The following is a 17,232-nucleotide window of genomic DNA, read 5'->3' as shown; positions in this document are numbered from 1 at the left end:
CCACTTGTCATCCCTAACTCATGGCAACCCAAGCCATGAGTGGTGTTACTTGAATCACCTAGAACCACAATTTGAGGTCCCCCAGATTGGAGCTCCTCCCCTACAACTCTGAGCCAATCCTCTTTGCACATGCTTAGTTGCCCCAGGCCCTGTTGTTTCTGATGCCTTGCGGCCGGGTTGTGGTCATCTATTAGCAAGCTGAATCAGAGTCCTAGCTCCACCTCTTACTTGCTGTATAAACTCAGCTGTTCCTCTTCCTACTCTGGTTCTCTTTCCTCCCACTATGTGTAGATAGTCTGCAAAAAGCCAGTTTATGATCCGGACCTAAGAATCATCTGTGCAGAGATGAGGTTTGCCCTTTAGTCCTCCCCTTCCTTGTTTCTCACAACCTTGTTTGAGCTCAAGAGCCTCAAAGGAGAAGTTGCTAACTTTTCAACTCAAAGAAAGACGTAAGATTGTTTCACAACCAAGGTCCCTTGATTCAAGCGAAGAAGGAATCTGTCTTTATTATGAGGAACTGGGGAGGTGAGGCCAGGCCAGATTCATGTCAGAAGGCCCCTCAGTAAGTGCAGCCCAGGAGACTGGTCACTTTCTGGGGCTGCGGAGGGGATTTGGCTGCATTCAGTTTCTCCACATCACTGTAGCAGTACAAATTGGGACCATGGATGAGGTACAAGCCGGGACCATTGGCAGAACATGAGTTAGGGCCAAGGGACTTTTCCACACACAAGGCTCCGTCCACCTTCTCATGGGGCCAAGGAAGCTCTGTCCATGTGGCTTGAGCTCCTGACTTCAGGTCCAGCCACCACAGCCGCCGTCCTGGGGAGAAGGCACCAAACATAGCATGGCTTCCATGTCATGGGGATCCTGACCTAGGTCTTCTCATGCCCTGGTGGGGATCTATGCCACAGACAGGTAGCAGAACAAGCTGCCCCCTAAGCACCCAGAAGCCCCTCACCTGCCATGATATGGAGCCGAGAAGACCCAGGGCAGACAAAGGCCGCATCCACAGAGTCCAGGATAATCCCATGAGGACTCCCGACTTCCTTCTCCAGCCGCTTTGGATAACCGCTTACTAGGGTATAGCCTCCCTTTGTCAGGAAGACATATACCTGAGTGCCCTGGAGGACAAAGGACAGTAATCGATACAGAGTTGGATATGCTTGTCCCAGTCTCCACCTCAAGCCTCTCCCCCAATACACACCTGGACCAGATAGAGTTTTTCTTCCCAGGAAAAGGCAGCATCCACTGTTGAAGGACCCTGGGGCCACTGATGAGCAATGGGCCAGCTATGCCAGCCATCCCGGCTGGTGTCCAGACGCCAGTAGTGGGTCCCTGTAGAATACCATAGGTTGCTCTAGGGCAGCTGGCAGAAGCCCAGGCAGAGAAGAGGCTAGTGATGATTGCAGAAATGAGTCATGAGAGGGAGAGAATGCATCCAGAGATCAAGATGGAAGAGGCCAGGTAAGAAGGAGAAATAGAGCAAGACTTGGTCAGTAATGTTGGGCACTGTGGCCTGGTTGGAACTGGAATCAGCAGGTACCTGAAAGAAAGGCAAGTGTGAAGAACAGTGGCTAAGTTTCCAGGTAAGGCCAACATCATGGGGTTGGCAGGCACTCCCTAAGGATCTCAGGTGTCCATGTGCAGAGATGCGGTTATAGATAATGAGATACAGTATCCAAAAGTTAAAAAGGAAGCACTGCTTCTGCTGAATGTTCTCACTCTGGCTGTGTTCTCCAGTACCTCCCTGTGAGGTGGTGGGAGAGTGAGGGAGTAGCTGGGCTAGCACCCCATTTTTCTTCTCCTCTTTCACAACAACGTATTAAGGAATTATCTAGGCTCCCATTTATCTTTTTTCCTCAATCCTCTTCTATTACACTTCTGTTTCCCTCAACCATTGAAATTGTTCTTGTCCAGGTTGCTAGTATTCTCCAGTTTGCCAGATCTCATGGTCAATTCTCTGTTTTCATCTGACCCCACCTCTCAGGAGCACTTGACTGCTCACTACTTCCTTCTCCTGTAAATGTCTTTTTCTGGAACTTGGCTTCTATGACACCAGGCTCTCCCAGTATCCCTCTTATCTTTTTTGACTACTCTTTTCTTCAACCTGATATCTAAATATTGGAATCCCCTAGTTTGGGCCTCTTTTCTTCTCTCTCTACCCTCACTTCCTTGGCAATCTCACCTAGTCCAGGGGCTTTAAATGCCATCTATGTGCTGATGACTTCCAATCTGTTCTTACCAGCTCTGACTGACCTCCCCTTTGAGCTTTAGGTTCCAAATCAGTGCCAATAGGCACCCACAACCTAATATGTCCAAACTGATTTCTGCTCCCAACACACACACTCCCTAGTCCTCCCCAATTTTAGAAAACAAAGCCACCAACCTCTCAGTTGCCGAGTCTGCAAAAGCTGAGTCATTCTTGAAACCTCTTTTCCCTTCCCTACTCTGACTGATATCATTTATTTATTTATTTATTTATTTAGAGACAGAGTTTCGCTCTTGTCGCCAGGCTAGAGTGCAATGGCGCAATTTTGGCTCACTGCAACCTCCACCTCCCAAGTTCAAGCGATTCTCCTGCCTCAGCCTCCCAAGTAGGCTGAGATTACAGGCATGTGCCACCATTCCAAGCTAATTTTGTATTTTTAGTAGAGATGAGGTTTCACCATGTTGTTCAGGCTGGTCTCGAACTCCTGACCTCAGGTGATCCACTCGCCTTGGCCTCCCAAAGTGCTAGGATTACAGGCGTGAGCCACTGCACCTGGCCTATCCTATCTATTAGTTAATGCTGTCAGCTCTACCTCCAAAATATATCATGCTGACTCCTCACTACCTCTGCTGCTATCATCCTAGTCTAAGCTGTCATCACCTCTAATTTGGACAACTGCAGGAATTGCTAGCTGGATTCCTTGCTTACATGATTGTACCTTTATCACTTATATTTGGCAAAAAGTTAGAGTGATCTTTTATAAAAAATGAGTTAGAATATGTCACAGCCCTGTTCAAGACCTTCTGATGACGCCCTTTTATGGTTGAAAACCCTTACCAGGTCTAGGTAACCTGGCCACTGCCTTCCCTGCTCTTTCAAGTCACCCACCTGTTCTTTCTCTGTGTTCCAGCTTCACCAGGCTTCCTTCTTGATTCCTTGAAGTATGTGCTGCTCACCCTCCCTAAAATGCTTTTCCTCCAGCACATTGTGTGGCTAATTCCTTCTCATCACTGAAGTCTCAGCTCAAAAATTATTTCTTCAGAAGAGGGCCCTCATTCTCCTCACCTCTATGCCACTATCCTGTCTTATTTTCTTTACAATCCTTAATATTACCTAAAAGTATTCTCTTTCTTCCTTTCTCTTTGTTATTGTCCTCTCACTTTAGCAGATCCTATCAGGGCAGGCATCTCATCTGCCATGTTGACTACTGTATCTCAGTGCCTAGGACAATGCCCACTACTTACCAGATACTCAACAATATTTGTTGAGTAAACACCTAGCGTTCTTGCTGCAACCACAAGTTCTCTTATTAACTGTGTACTGAGTATATAGTGTTGACTGACATATCCACCTCCCCTGGGAGGTTTCCCACTGAAATTACCCTGCTCAGGAACTGTATTTATTTTATTTTATTTTATTTTATTTTATTTTATTTTATTTTGAGACAGGGTCTCAATCTGTCACCCAGGCTGGATTGCAGAGGCGCAGTCATGGTTCACTGCAATCTCTGCCTCCCACACTCAAGCAATCCTCCTACCTCAGCCTGCTGAGTAGCTGGGACTACCGTACATGCCACCACACCTGGCTAATTTTTTGTATTTTTAGTAGAGATGAGATTTCACCATGTTGCCCAGGCTGGTCTAGAACTCCTGGACTCAAGTGATCTGCCTGCCTCGGTCTCCCACAGTGCTGGAATTATAGGCGTGAGCCACCACACCTGGCCCAGGGGCCCTATTTTGAGAACCAGAGCTATGCTGCTTTGTGCAGTGAAGTAAGTGATGAGTCCCCAATCCATTAATGTAGCCAATACATAGGCTGGCAATCAACCACTTTAATGTGGTGTGGTCTGAAAATATGGACTGGGCCATTCAGATACCCTCTCTGGAAATCTTACTAGGAAAAAAGAACAACTGAGGGAGGTATCAGTTGGATCTGAGACTGAAAGATCATGAAGTAGTGAGAAGGTGGAAAGAACATGATGGTCCCTGTGCAAGCCAAAGTTGTGAAGAAGCAAAGAGAATACATAAATACCTATGAGGGGCCAGGCACGGTTACTTATGCCTGTAATCTTAGCACTTTGGAAGGCCGAGGCAGGCGGATCACCTGAGGTCAGGAGTTCGAGACCAGCCTGACCAACACAGTGAAACCCCATCTCTACTAAAAATGCAAAAATTAGCTGGGATGGAGGTACGCGCCTGTAGTCCCAGCTATTTGGGAGGCTGAGGCAGTAGAATCGCTTGAATCCAGGAGGCAGAGGTTGCAGTGAACCAAGATTGTGCCATTGCACTCCAGTCTGGGCGACAGAGTGAGACTCCATCTCAAACAACAGCAACAACTACAACAACAACAACAACAACAACAACAACAAAACTATGAGGCAGAGAAAGAAAAAAGATTTACCATGCTGTACCTGGGTCATGTTCGTGTTTTTACCAAGATAGTGCATTCTCACCTCAGGTAGGAATATATATATATAAAATATATATATAAATATATATAAATAAATATATATTTTATATATATATTTTATATATATATATTTTATATATATATGTGTGTGTGTGTTTTTTTGTTTTGTTTTTGTTTTGTTTTGTTTTTTGAGACAGGGTCTCACTCTGTCACACAGCCTGGAGTGCAGTAGCACGATCATGGCTCACTGAAGCCTCGAAGTGGATGGGACTATAGGAATGCACTACCACACCCAACTAATTTTTATATTTTTTGTAGAGATGAGGTTTTGCCATGTTGCCCAGGCTGGTCTCGAACTCCTAAGCTCAAGTCGCTAAGCGATCCACCCACCTCAGCCTCCCAAAGTGCTAGGATTACAGGCGTAAGCCACCATGCCCGGCCTGGGTATATTTAATATAAGGTGTTCTCTCTATGCTGTGTGTTCTCTCAACAGCAATGGAACATACATGACATTTTTCATTTAGGAGTTCGATAGCATTCTCATTATGGCCACATGGCCTTGAAGTTCTGTGATCTCTAAATGGCTTGGTGTCTTTCTCTATTTCTGTGTGTTTCCTGTGGCCCTGCTTTCACAAGCTCTCACTCACTCTCTCTCTTTCTGAATTTCACGTTGTCTGTGTGTCCTCCCGATGGGTTCTCACCATGGCTGCATGTTCTCTTGATACTTATATGTTCTTACTATGGCATATGTTCTCAGTTTAATGTTGTATTTTCACTACAGGTGTGTGTTTCACCTTAGCTGTATGTTCTTATTATAGTGTGCAATCCTGCTGTGGAGATTTGCTCTCCATGTGGTTATGTATTTTTCAACAGAACTTGATAGTTGTAACTGATCAAATTTGTCCAAGGGTCAGAGGCCAGAAAATTTTTGTGTGAAAAAATATTTTCACTATTTTATATTTTTACCACTGTCCTAATTATACATACATCTTAGGTTGGATATTGATGTGCTTGCTCACTCCTATTGGGGATATTCTCAACTGTGCAGCATCACTATTTACTGCCTGACTGAACTCAGAACAGCCCCTAGGTATTATTAGATGGTTTTTACCATCTAATACCATTGATGCCACAAGTCAAGGGAGGGGTATCTACATTGGCTACTCAGAGGAGAAACCTCCACAGGCTAGTGAAGCCAGCTTCTAAAGGTCTAAACTACCCAACACTTATCAGCTGGTTCTCAGCAAGGAGAACATCTCATCCCCAGGCAGTGAGATGCCCAGGGGTCTGGACATAGGAACCAGGAACCTGGAACAAGATGCAGTTCTGAAGATAAACAGGGGGAGTCAGAGGACTCAGAAAGATATGCAAGAACAAAGGGAGGCAAGGAGGTACAGAGACACATAGAAGTCCAGGGAGCAAGGGAGAGCCAGAAGGCTCAGCAGGGCATTGAGCAAGGAGAACACAAGCAGTCACAGGGGCCCAGAGAGGTCCACAGACAGCACAGCCACAGGAGGAGATGGTAGACAGGTGGATGAAGTTAGGGGCTTGGGTAATGACAGAAATTGAGAAATATGCCTCAGAGATAAGGGATTCAGAAGGGCATGCAGAAGGATGGGGACAGAGGGGACAAAATAAGTGACACAGTGATGACAATGGAGAAATGTGTCAAGGATGGGAGATACAAGTAAAAGAGATGTGAGAGCACACTGGGGGAGTTGGGGGCATCTCTCACCACTGAAGGCATAGGTGGCACCATGGTTGTCAGACATCAGTGCAGACAAGACTAGATGTGGGCTACAGCGCATATATTCAGGGCCATGGTGGGTACCATTCCCATGGCCAGTCCCATTCCTGTGTCCATGGCCTGGAGAGAGAAATGGGTGAGGAGAACACAGAAGGAGGCCAGAGGTCAGAGTGAGGTCTAAGGTGGAAGAGATGGCTGGGGTTAGTGGGGTGTGGGTTTCCCCATATGAGGGCAATGGGAAAATCCAGAATGGAAATGGGGCTAGATTAAGGGCCAAGGTGTTGCAACATGGAGTTAAGGTGAGAGCTAGGACACATGAGATCCACAAGCTCAGGGAAGGTGGATGAATTCTGACAGGTCTCAAGTGCTAGGACTTTCTCACCTCTGCCAGGGCAGGGCATGAAGTAGTCTCGGACATCCAGCGGGTACCTGGGAGGCACCTCTCCCGTGACAGGGTTGAAGCGCAGGAATTGGTTACCCTGGAAGCAGTAGTAGCGGCCCAGCCATCTCAGGGCAGAGGAGCAGTTCCCAACAGCTGACCAGTAACGCTTCTTCATAGTTCCCGTAGCCAAGTCCCAGAACCACTTGTGGTCACCTTTGTCCAATCAATCAACAGGCATTCGGTAAGACCGGGTTATACCCTCCTTTGTGCCTTCTCTGGGTCCCAGGATGGGCCAGATAATGGTACTGACCACATGGACCTTACAACCATCAGAGAGACAGCTAAAGGAGGGTGATCATACACCAAAATTCAGCAGCAAAGCGCACAGGATCAGTTCAGCAAAGGCAGTGGGGAGACTCAGGGAAAAGTTCCCAGGGAAGATGATACTTCAACTGAAATCTGAAATAGGAGTTAAAAGGCATACAACAAGGAGAGATGGAACCCCAGAGAGAGGAAAGATTCCAAAGCAGGAAGGAAACTGAGTGTACAGAGAATAGCGTAGGGTTTCTGGAGCTTAGTGTTAAGATAAAGGTATGATAAAAGTCAAAGCTGAAGGGCCAGTAGGGATTTGGCCATGGAGAGCCTTGTATGTAAGACTAAGGAGGGTAGATTTGTCTTAAGGGTCATGGGGAACCACGAGGGACTATTCACACAGAATTACACCCAGTTACCTTCACCAGAATGACTTCCTCTCCTTCCCTCACTTGACCTCTAGACCATAGGTGGCGTCTCTATTTCCCTTCCTTAAAAAGCCACATAGTGGCTCCACTACCACCATCACTACCACCATCACCATCACTACTGGCATCGCTACCAACCCACTACTACTCCAAGTTCTTGGATTCCAGCCTGGACTAACCTTGGAAGAAGAGGATGCCTTCAGCTTGACATTCTCCACGGTGACATTCCACAGCTGCATCCAGTGGGGATGGGATTCCAGGAAATTTATCTTGGAGTAACTTTGGGTATCCTTTCTCCTTCTTTTCAGGAGGGTATACCCAGACTTTGTCCCCCTGCATTCAAAAGTACTTTTTGACTGTATATCCCCAGACACTGCCACTCTGCATTTACATACATTTTTTATGTATTGTGCTTATACAATATCCTCCTGTGGCCCCATACATTCTCAGTCCATCTGTGGACAACAATGTTCTGTCCTTTTGCACAATACACACCCTCAGTTTGTGCAAATCCAGTCCCTATTACTATAACACACACACCTCTAGCTCTGTACCCAGATACTCCTGTGGCACATTTATCTGCAACACCATCAGTGTTGACAAACATATCCACAAATGTTCATCCCGCAATCATCTATACATTAGTACATCCATTTCTTCATTCATTCATTCATTCATTCAAGAAACAGTCACTGAATAACTACTATATGCCAGGCATTGTGAGAGGCACTGAGGATGACAAGACTCTGTCTTTCGCTTCGGGAAGTTCACTGTACAAAAGCAGAAAGGACTCCTACAATCCTAGCCATGCAACGACCAAGGTGTAGTGTAAAGAGCGCACTGAGAATATAAAGGGAGTGCCTAAGTCTGCCTAGAGAACTTGTGGAAGGTTTCACACCACAGAGGAAGCATTGGGCCCAAGAGCTGAAAAATCAGCAGGAATTTTCCAGGTTGACAAGTGAGGAAAGGGTGTTACCAGCAGAGGGAGCAGCATGCAGAGCCCAAACATGAGGAAGCAATGTGCTCCAACTTCATGTAGATTTGTATGGCTGGCACACAGTGAATGTGGCCGGGGAAGAGATAAACCTGAGAAGATAACCAAGGCCCAGATCATGAGACCCTGTGTGCACTTGGTTTGTAGTAATCAGGCATATTTTGGGGTCATTTACTGAAACAGAAAACACAGGAGGAAAGGTTGGTTTGTAAAGAAGATGCAAAGCTTCGTTTGGGGGATGCTGAATTTTAGGTGCCTGTGGAACATATAATTGGAAAGAGATGTCTGGAGTTCAGAAGGTAGATCTAGATCCAGTGTCCACAGCATAGATATTCCTCAGAGCCATGGTGATGATTGAGATCACTGAGGGAAGGTATATGGAAAGGCTAGGATGGATCCCCAAGGAACATTAGGGAACTGGCTGAGAAAGAATGAGACATTTGAAAAGAGAGAGAAAAGAGGCAGAAGGGAAAACAAAGCCAACAGTCAGGACTTCCCCAACCACATAGCACCTTTGGCAAGGTAGGAGAAGGCACCCCTTCCTCTGAGCAGACACAGCCTGAGTCACATGGGACTTCGCAAGTACAGCAGACTGGATTTCATGCTCCATATGCTCTTCTGGCCAGGTGCCATTGTGTTGGGAACAATTTGCCCTGCCCTTTGAAGAGGACTTGATACAGGGTCATGGAAGGCAAGGGAAGAAATTGCCAGGGAAAAAAGGATGGCCAGCAGTGTGAAGTGCAGCAGAGTGGTGTAGAACTAAGACTAGGACTGAAGAATAGCCACTGGATGGTGTAACTGCCAAGCCCACATGCATGCACACTCCCTTAGCCTGAGCTTTTACAGGAAAGGAGGGCACATGGGAAAGAAATCTGCTACCTATTGCTATGGGCTCCATGCCAAGGCCATTTGGGGGAAGGGTCCCCAGTGTCGATTCTAGCCCTCTCCAGCCTGGCCCTGATTTTGGCCCAGCAGTACCTTGATCAGAAAGACACTCTGGTGACCATGACGGAATGCAGCATCCACAGGACTGGTGAAATTCTTCCATGTCTCTGAGATTAACTCGCGGGCCCATTTGTGACTCTTCCACACAAACTCCCCTGAAAAAACCCACACTCACCGAGGGGCCCAGTGAGAAAACTTTGACCTACTGAGATAGCTTGAGAGAAGCTGTCAGTGACACCCTCAGATAATTCCTAAGACCTCCCACAGACAGGCACAACCTTCATGAAGGAGAATAAGTCTAAGGTCCTAAATACCCCAACCTCAGTCCCTCCTACCTTTAAAAAACAGCATGGTTCCATTGTCATCCAGGGTGGTAGCATCAAAGCTCCAGCCATCTGAGCAGCGTTCTGGGGTGGAGGTAGGGAGATGGCAAAGTAAAAAACAAACAAACAAACAGAAGGTGATAAAATGCAGAGACACAACCAAACAGATAGATAGACTTTGGGAGTCAGGGCCTCACCAGTCACGTCTGGGTCTGGCTTGGTCTCACCTTCAGCAACATTCCCATGGGCACTAGTCCTAGGGAGAACAAGATAGATATATGGGTCCATTGGGATTGATTCCTTTCCCATAGCTCCTGACCCTAAATTTGACTGAGGCCTAAAAACTGGCCCTACCTTACCCCAGCCCAGAACTCAATCCTTCACTTCTAGTCCCAGCTTTACTCACGGAGGAAGAGGGTTGGCAATGGCCAGAGACCAGCACAGGCTCCACAACCCCAGTGCAACGGGTGCTCCCAGTGCCCTAGCCATGCTGAGCTGCAGAAGCCACAGGACAGCTCTGGGTGACCAGTTGAATTCTCTATATAGAGTTGGCAGCAGCACCACCCCCACCTCCAACTCCACTGGGAATGAGCTGTCTCCCAGGACTAAGCCAATATTGGCTGATTACATCACTGCAAATAAGGTCAGGGTCTGGACAGAAATCTGAATCCAATACTCCCTTTTCCCGGCAGCTACCCCCCAACCCCCTTCAGCAACTTTCAAGCAGTGACTGGGTTACACTGCTGATGTCCAGCTGTGACTCTCACACTGGCAATGGGTCCAGGTGCCCATAAGAAGCGAGTAGACTGAGGATCACCTTTTATGACTGAGTTTATCTCCACAATGGGGGAGGTGAGAAAAGGAGGGAACTAATGTTTCTCTGTACTGTGTCAAGCCCTGCTCTAAGGCAGCTAGAGACAGCAATACTTACTACATTTAGTAACCATACACACAGATAAACTCACTTAGAAATACTCAGAGAACAACTTTTTCCAAGCTTCATCAGGGGCCTTTCTGGGGCATGCTCAAGCCTCTTCAGCTTTACCCTTGGGCTAGTGAGTCTGGGGACAATAATGTCTCACTGTTGTCTAATGTCCAAGCCCCATGCCCAGCCTCTCACCTTCCCTGACTGACAAAGAGCTTTGCAAAAAGTGCCTGGAAGTGAAGCGTTGACAGTAATGAGACAGGAAGAGGAGGTGTCTCTCTTCCAGAGAGTACCACCACTACTAGTAATTAGTCTTTCTTGGTAGTTTCCACCTTTGGGGGAAACGCTTTATTTACTCAACACAGAACAAATAGAACTGTAACTGGGGTTTCACAATATTTATAACTGACTCCTGCTTAAATGCTACCTTCTCAATGAAGCCTTTCTTGATCACGTTATCTAGCCATTTCAGACCCTTGCTTGTTTTATTTCACTTACTAAAACTTGAAATTCTTTCATCTGTCTACTTATCTGGTGATGGTTTTTGTTGCTTTGCTTTGTTTTGCCTGTCTTGTTTACCATTATATATCCCTGACTCCTAAAATAGTGCCTGGCATATAATAGTTGTTCCAGAAATATTTGTTGAATGAAAAAAATGCAAAAATGCATTTCAAGTACTGAGTAGTGTTGCTAGTGTTACAGTCAAATTTCTGACAATTTTCCCCCGTCTAGGGTAGGAGAATATTAGGAATTGGGGGTAGGTTATGGTAGTAGGCATAATGAGATCTAAGAGTCACAGACGCCCTTTATCTGACAGTCATGTTTCTCTCTCCAGTGTCTCAGCCCCACATCCATCTCTTCCTGGGATCTCACCTGCTATCCTCAGTACTTCCTGGGCCCACTCCCAAAGCTGACCCATTTCTATGTGAGATTTGCCTACTGAGTCAGAAAAGAATTATGGGCAGACTCAGCTATGGGTCAGGATGAGGTTCCAGGACCCCTGCTCCCTAGCCAAGGCTGAAAGAGCTCTGATCCCTCACAAATGGCTCCATACCCCTGACAGTCCCATATATAATCTTACCAAAAGTCTCAGATCCCTTTTCTACTCTGAAAAGTTTCCTTCCAACAGGAAAACAAAGATTCCGGAACCTCTGGAACAACATGTCACCAGGCCTCTACCATTAGGCTCGATGTCCTCTCATGACTTACGAATGAAAATGTGCTGTGAACATCATTCCCTCCTCATAGGTCAGTGGGCAAGGCTGGACTCTCTGAGTCCTTGGCAGCCTGGGCAACGCCATCACTGCTACAGCCAATGTCTCACACTCACCTTCTCCCCATTGCAGGTTATGTCTTGTTTCTGGGTGTTAGGCAATGGGAGCCACTATTCCAAGACTCCCCCTTACCTTTTCTTTCCCTCTCAGCCTCTGAAACCTTATATTCTCCCTCCTGAGCACTCCGTAACCCTCCATCAGGAATTTTCTCAACAACTTGTCTCCAGCTGTCAGAACCCTGCCTGAATCCTACAGATTTTGCTGGGCCTGCCTGGGGAGAGGGAAGCTTTCACCCCAAGAAACAAACACCCCACAGAAAACCCATAGTGAGAGACTTCAATAGTCCTATTAGCAGGGTCTTGCACTGACTTGCCAGTCCAGGGGTGCAGTCTCCTTCTGGCCTAACAGGGCTGGTCTGAGGGTATACAGCACATATACTGGATGATCATTTTTCAGCTTGACCCCTTCCCCACATGGCCCTGGTCCCTCTCACAGCACGCCTGGTCCATCTATCCCAGAATACTACTTTATGGTCCCTTTTCGCTGCTGCTTCCTAATTCACCTGTGTACCCCAGAATGGCTTAGATACCATTACTGGAGCTTCCTGCTCCACCCAGGGACTAGGCCAGCAGAGTCATCTACACTGCAGGCAATCCAGGTTGAAGTTCAACTTTTGGGCAGGAGTTGAAAGTAGAAGATCGAACGCATGTGGGAACCCAGAGCTGTGAATATGTTGGCCACCCTGGTGTTGGTCACAGAGTACAAGCCAGGACTTCTCGGGGTACTCAAGACTCAGCAGCCTTGCTTCTCTTCCCTTCACTACAGGAGGCCCCTTCTGTGGGTCTTGAGTCCTTCCCAGGCTTCCTGCCTGGGCTGAGGAAACAAGCTTGTGGGTACTTGGGTCTGAGCACCCCCTGGAGGCCGCAGGAATCAGTGCACTCCCACCCTTCAACTAGAGCCCAGAGCCCAGGAGTTTTTCCTCTCTGAAACTGGCCTCCATAGCCTTCGTCCCTCACTCCTCTCAGCCCTGTCTGTGCAGCCTTAGTGGCATGCACCCTTCTATGCTTCTTTCCCTTCCTCTGCAAACCTTGCTTCCCAGAATGGATTTGGGGACCCTAATGTCTTGCTTCTCTGGGAACTCAAGCCCAGAGAAATTCAACCATCTCTTTTCCTGTGTAGTCTTCTCAATCCTCCTAACCAGCAGCTTTTTGACTTCTCCCAGAAGGGGTCTGAACATGAATCTGCAAATGTCTTCATGGACAGAGCTTCCTCCTGCGTTGCCAAGAGCCATAAGCTGGACACTGACCTACTATCCCTTGGAATGGCTATGTCCGTGTCCAGCCTGCTCTGCTGTTGATGAGTTCTATGACCTTAGCCATTTCTCCTGGGTCCACTGAGTGCTAGGTGTGCTGGGCCTGAAGCCTGTGAGTGTATACTCCAGGGAGCAGGAATTGAATGTCCTCTTTCCTCAGGGGTAGGAGGCTTAGGGATAAAGCTCCAGGCAGCCAAAGAGCTTGCTAATCCCAGCTGACCCCTCCAACATAAACATTTCCTCTTGCTCAGTCTATAATGGGCCTTCTGAATAGTCCATTCTTGCTTCTCTATCAATAAATAGTAATAATTTGCTCATATCTATTGGATACACATGTCTGGCATTTGATATGAATGATATCATATAATTCATATCATAGCTATTGGTTTGAATGTTTTTGTCCCCTCCAAATTCATGTGTTGGAAGCTTAATTCCCAATGTGCCAGTGTTTGGAGGTGGGGACTCATGAGAGGTGTTTAGGTCATGAGAGCTCTGCCTGATTAATGGATTAATGCTGCTATAAAAAGGGCTTTCAGAAGTGGATTCTCTCTCTTCTGCTTTTCTGCCACGTGATGAACAGCATTTGTCTCCTCCAGAGGATGCAGCATTCAAAATGCCATCGTAGAAACAGAGACCAGGCCCTCACCACACACCAAACCTGCTGGGCACTTCGATCTTGGAATTCCCAGCCTCCAGAACTGTGAGAAATACATTTTTGTTCACTTTAAATCACCAGTCATGGGCATTTTGTTATAGCAGCACAAACAGACAAAGGTCATACTATTAGTCCCATTTTATAAACGAGGAAGCCAATATTAGGTATCTTAGCCACATCACATTGCTAGCAATTGGCAGAGCCATGATTTAAACCCTGGGTGCCTGACTCCTAGGGGTGTGTTCCTACAAGGATAGGGTGTTCTTAGCAAGGGGTTTGCTGGCAAATATTTAACAACTGCTCTCTAGAGGGGAAAAAGCACTGATTTGTAACATTTGCTGATTTTTGTGATATAAATACTCCTACCATGGCCAACTTTAAGCTACCAACAAGACATCACCAAATGTAGAGTTGGGAAGGGATGTACAATAACACACTGCATGCAATATTCCTACCATATAGATATAAATAATCATAAGAGCACAGGGGATAGTAAAATAATTAGGAAGTAATTAGTTTTAAGTACTGATTATCCTCGGTTTTAATAGAATGTATTTCAGTTTATATAGTTTGATTTTAAATAATAGCTGTGTTTTAACAACCAGCTCTCAAAATTCTAAATTTGACAATCAGCTCTCATAAGCCAGCTCCAGCACCCCAGTCTACCATGCTGCCTTTGTGTACAGGACAAGGATCCTACCTGCTTTAGTCACTGCTATATCTTCAGCACTGAGAACAATGCCTGAAATACTGTATGTATTTAATAAATATTTAATCCTGTTATTCCTACTTCCTAATTATACATAAAATCTGTCCATTTCTCTCTGCCTCTTTAGTAATACGAACACCATCTTTTCTTGTCTGACAATTGAAATAGCTCTTCTACAACACATTCTTTATAACAACCACAGTGATCTTTAAAAATGTATCTGAAATCACCTTATGCTCCTGCTTAAAATGTTTTCTTGAAGTCAGTTGTAATTTATTTTTTGTTTATTTATTTTTTTTTTGAGACAGAGTCTCGCTCTGTCACCCAGGCTGGAGTATAGTGGCACAATCTCGGCTCACTGCAACCACTGTCTCCTGGGTTCAGGCAATTCTCCTGCCTCAGCCTCCCAAGTAGCTGGGACTATAGGCGCATGCCACCACACCTGGCTAATTTTTTGTAGAGATGGGGTTTCACTGTATTAGCCAGGATGGTCTTGATCTCCTGACCTTGTGATCGGCCCATCTTGGCCTCCCAAAGTGCTGGGATTACAGGCGTGAGCCACCACACCCGGCCTAAGTCAGTTGTAATTCTAATGTATACAGTCTTCAAGAGGAACAGTTTAGAGATGCTGTTTTCTGATTTTTCATTCTCAATTCTCTTCCTACCCCACAGAATCACTGTCCAGTTTAAAGTTTGTTTCACAGGGCATCCCTTTCATCCTTATCACTTAAACTTTTCGGTGGTTTACTGTTATACTCCAAACCAAATCCAAGCTCTTTACCTTAAATGATCCAAGGCAGGCCTAGTTCTCCAAACTTGTTCCTTTCCTCTCTCCCTCCAACCTCCTTCCTCTCTAGCCACTCCTGGCCTCCTTTCAGATTCTCAAACACATCAAGATCTCAACCCCTCAGGACCTTTGTACCTGTTTTTCCTTTGTCTGAAAATCTCTATCACCTCTTCTTAACACAGCTAGTTCCCTAGCCACCCGCTCCAGCCCTACAGGTCACTGCTTAAAGAGGCCTTCCTTATTCACTCTACTTAACACTATATTCTCTATCATTGTATTCTATTCATTTCCTTCACAGCTTGAACTCAAATTGTTATTACACATTTAGTTCCTTGTTGCTTACTTGTCTCTCTTCTCCACTAGACTATAAGCTTAATAAGGGCAGGGACCATTTCTCTGTATTCTCAAGGCCCATTACTCTGACTAATAGTAAGTACTCAACAAATACTTCTTCAATAAATAAATGAACCTGCAGACCACAAATGGCCATAGGGCTGTTCTGATCACCAGACAGCCCTAAATGAGCAAAGTGTGAACGCTTGCAGGACTACAACATTCTGACAGCAGGGGCTTTGCTGTGCCCCCCAAATCTGTGACAATCATTCAAGACCTGGCCTCCACTGTCAGGCACTACTTTCATCTACTTGGCCCCAAGGCCTGAATTGGAAAGAAAATGCCCACCACGGCTGGATTTAGAAGGAACATAATGACTCCACCTTGATGTACCTTTTCCATGGCATAGGAAGACTACCTAATCTGAATCTATGGAAATCAGCCCTAGCAGCCTGTTCTTAGGCTAGTAGAAAAGCCATTTGTAGCATCCCACCCAAGGAAGGTCACCCTTACCGCCTTTTTATTCCCCTGCTACTTTTAGGTGTTCACAATGTAAACACGTGAGAGGCTGAAAGCTGGAAGCTTTGAGTTTCCATTCTGTATTACTGCTGGTGCCTTGCTCAAGATAGGGGTGCAGAAAAATAGAGCATCACCTGAGAGCTCTCGGGGAGGACTCCACTGGTGCTGAGCGACTGATAATTGAGCACACCATCTCTGCTGGCCAAGGCATGGGCTTAGGCAATTCCACTCATAATCAGAGCCAGAAGGGCAGGCTCCATCAGAGCACTTGCACTGAATTCTTCAGGGAGCTCATCTGTCCCTCCACATATCTATCAGGTTTCTTTCTTTTGTGTGTGTGTGTGTGTGTGTGTGTGTGTTTTGAGGTAGAGTTTTGCTCTTGTTGCCCAGGCTGGAGTACAGTGGCATGGTCTCAGCTCACTGTAACCTATGCCTCCCAGGTTCAAGCGATTCTCCTGCCTCAGCCTCCCAAGTAGCTGGGATTACAGGCACCCACCACCACGCCTGGCTAATTCTTATGTTTTTAGTAGAGACGGGGTTTCACCATGTTGGCCAGGCTGGTCGCCAACTCCTGACCTCAGGTGATCCATCCACTTCGGCCTCCCAGAGTGCTGGGATTACAGGTGTGAGCCACTGTGCCTGGCCTATGTATCAGGTTTCAGCTAGTGGGGCAGAGAGGACCAGGGAAGTAAATATAACCAAGATTTCCATATAGTCCAAATGGGACCCCCTTGATCTCTACAAAGCCCCCATGGTCTTAGACAGATCCATGGATAGTCCCTCTTATCCTAGCCCCAGGAATTGTGCTATGCCAGATCGATGTCTTGATCTTTTCCATGACCTCTCATGATCTACCTTCCCAGATCCAACATTCCCCAAATCTTGTTGAGTGCTTTCTCTGCCAGCCATCATGCTAGGTACAAGGGGCATAAGGGTGAACAAGGTGCTATAACTTACCAGTTAGGAGTA

The 17,232-nt window shown here is 46.3% G+C and overlaps 1 protein-coding gene across 2 annotated transcripts; it reads right to left on the bottom strand.

Annotated features, from left to right (window-relative positions):
• Positions 1-480: 480 nt before the first annotated feature.
• HPX (hemopexin) lies at positions 481-10,541 on the bottom strand. Of its 2 annotated transcripts, none has more exons than XM_001109797.5 (10): positions 10,156-10,541; positions 9,947-10,005; positions 9,762-9,833; positions 9,460-9,581; positions 7,667-7,820; positions 6,748-6,960; positions 6,354-6,485; positions 1,205-1,335; positions 959-1,121; positions 481-819 (listed from the first exon to the last, which is right to left on the bottom strand). In XM_001109797.5, the coding sequence occupies exons 1-10, from the start codon at positions 10,236-10,238 to the stop codon at positions 560-562; spliced, it is 1,389 nt and encodes a 462-aa protein (XP_001109797.1). In that variant the 5' UTR covers positions 10,239-10,541; the 3' UTR covers positions 481-559. The 2 variants fall into 2 exon arrangements, with proteins under 2 accessions (XP_001109797.1, XP_014970463.1); XM_015114977.3 differs by having other exon boundaries at positions 9,977-10,005; positions 10,156-10,358.
• Between the last annotated feature and the right edge of the window lie 6,691 nt (positions 10,542-17,232).

Source organism: Macaca mulatta, chromosome 14, assembly GCF_049350105.2.
Source record: "Macaca mulatta isolate MMU2019108-1 chromosome 14, T2T-MMU8v2.0, whole genome shotgun sequence".
Lineage (NCBI taxonomy): Eukaryota > Metazoa > Chordata > Mammalia > Primates > Cercopithecidae > Macaca > Macaca mulatta.
The sequence above is the reverse complement of the archived record's forward strand: the minus strand, read 5'-3'. Positions and strand labels throughout refer to the sequence as shown.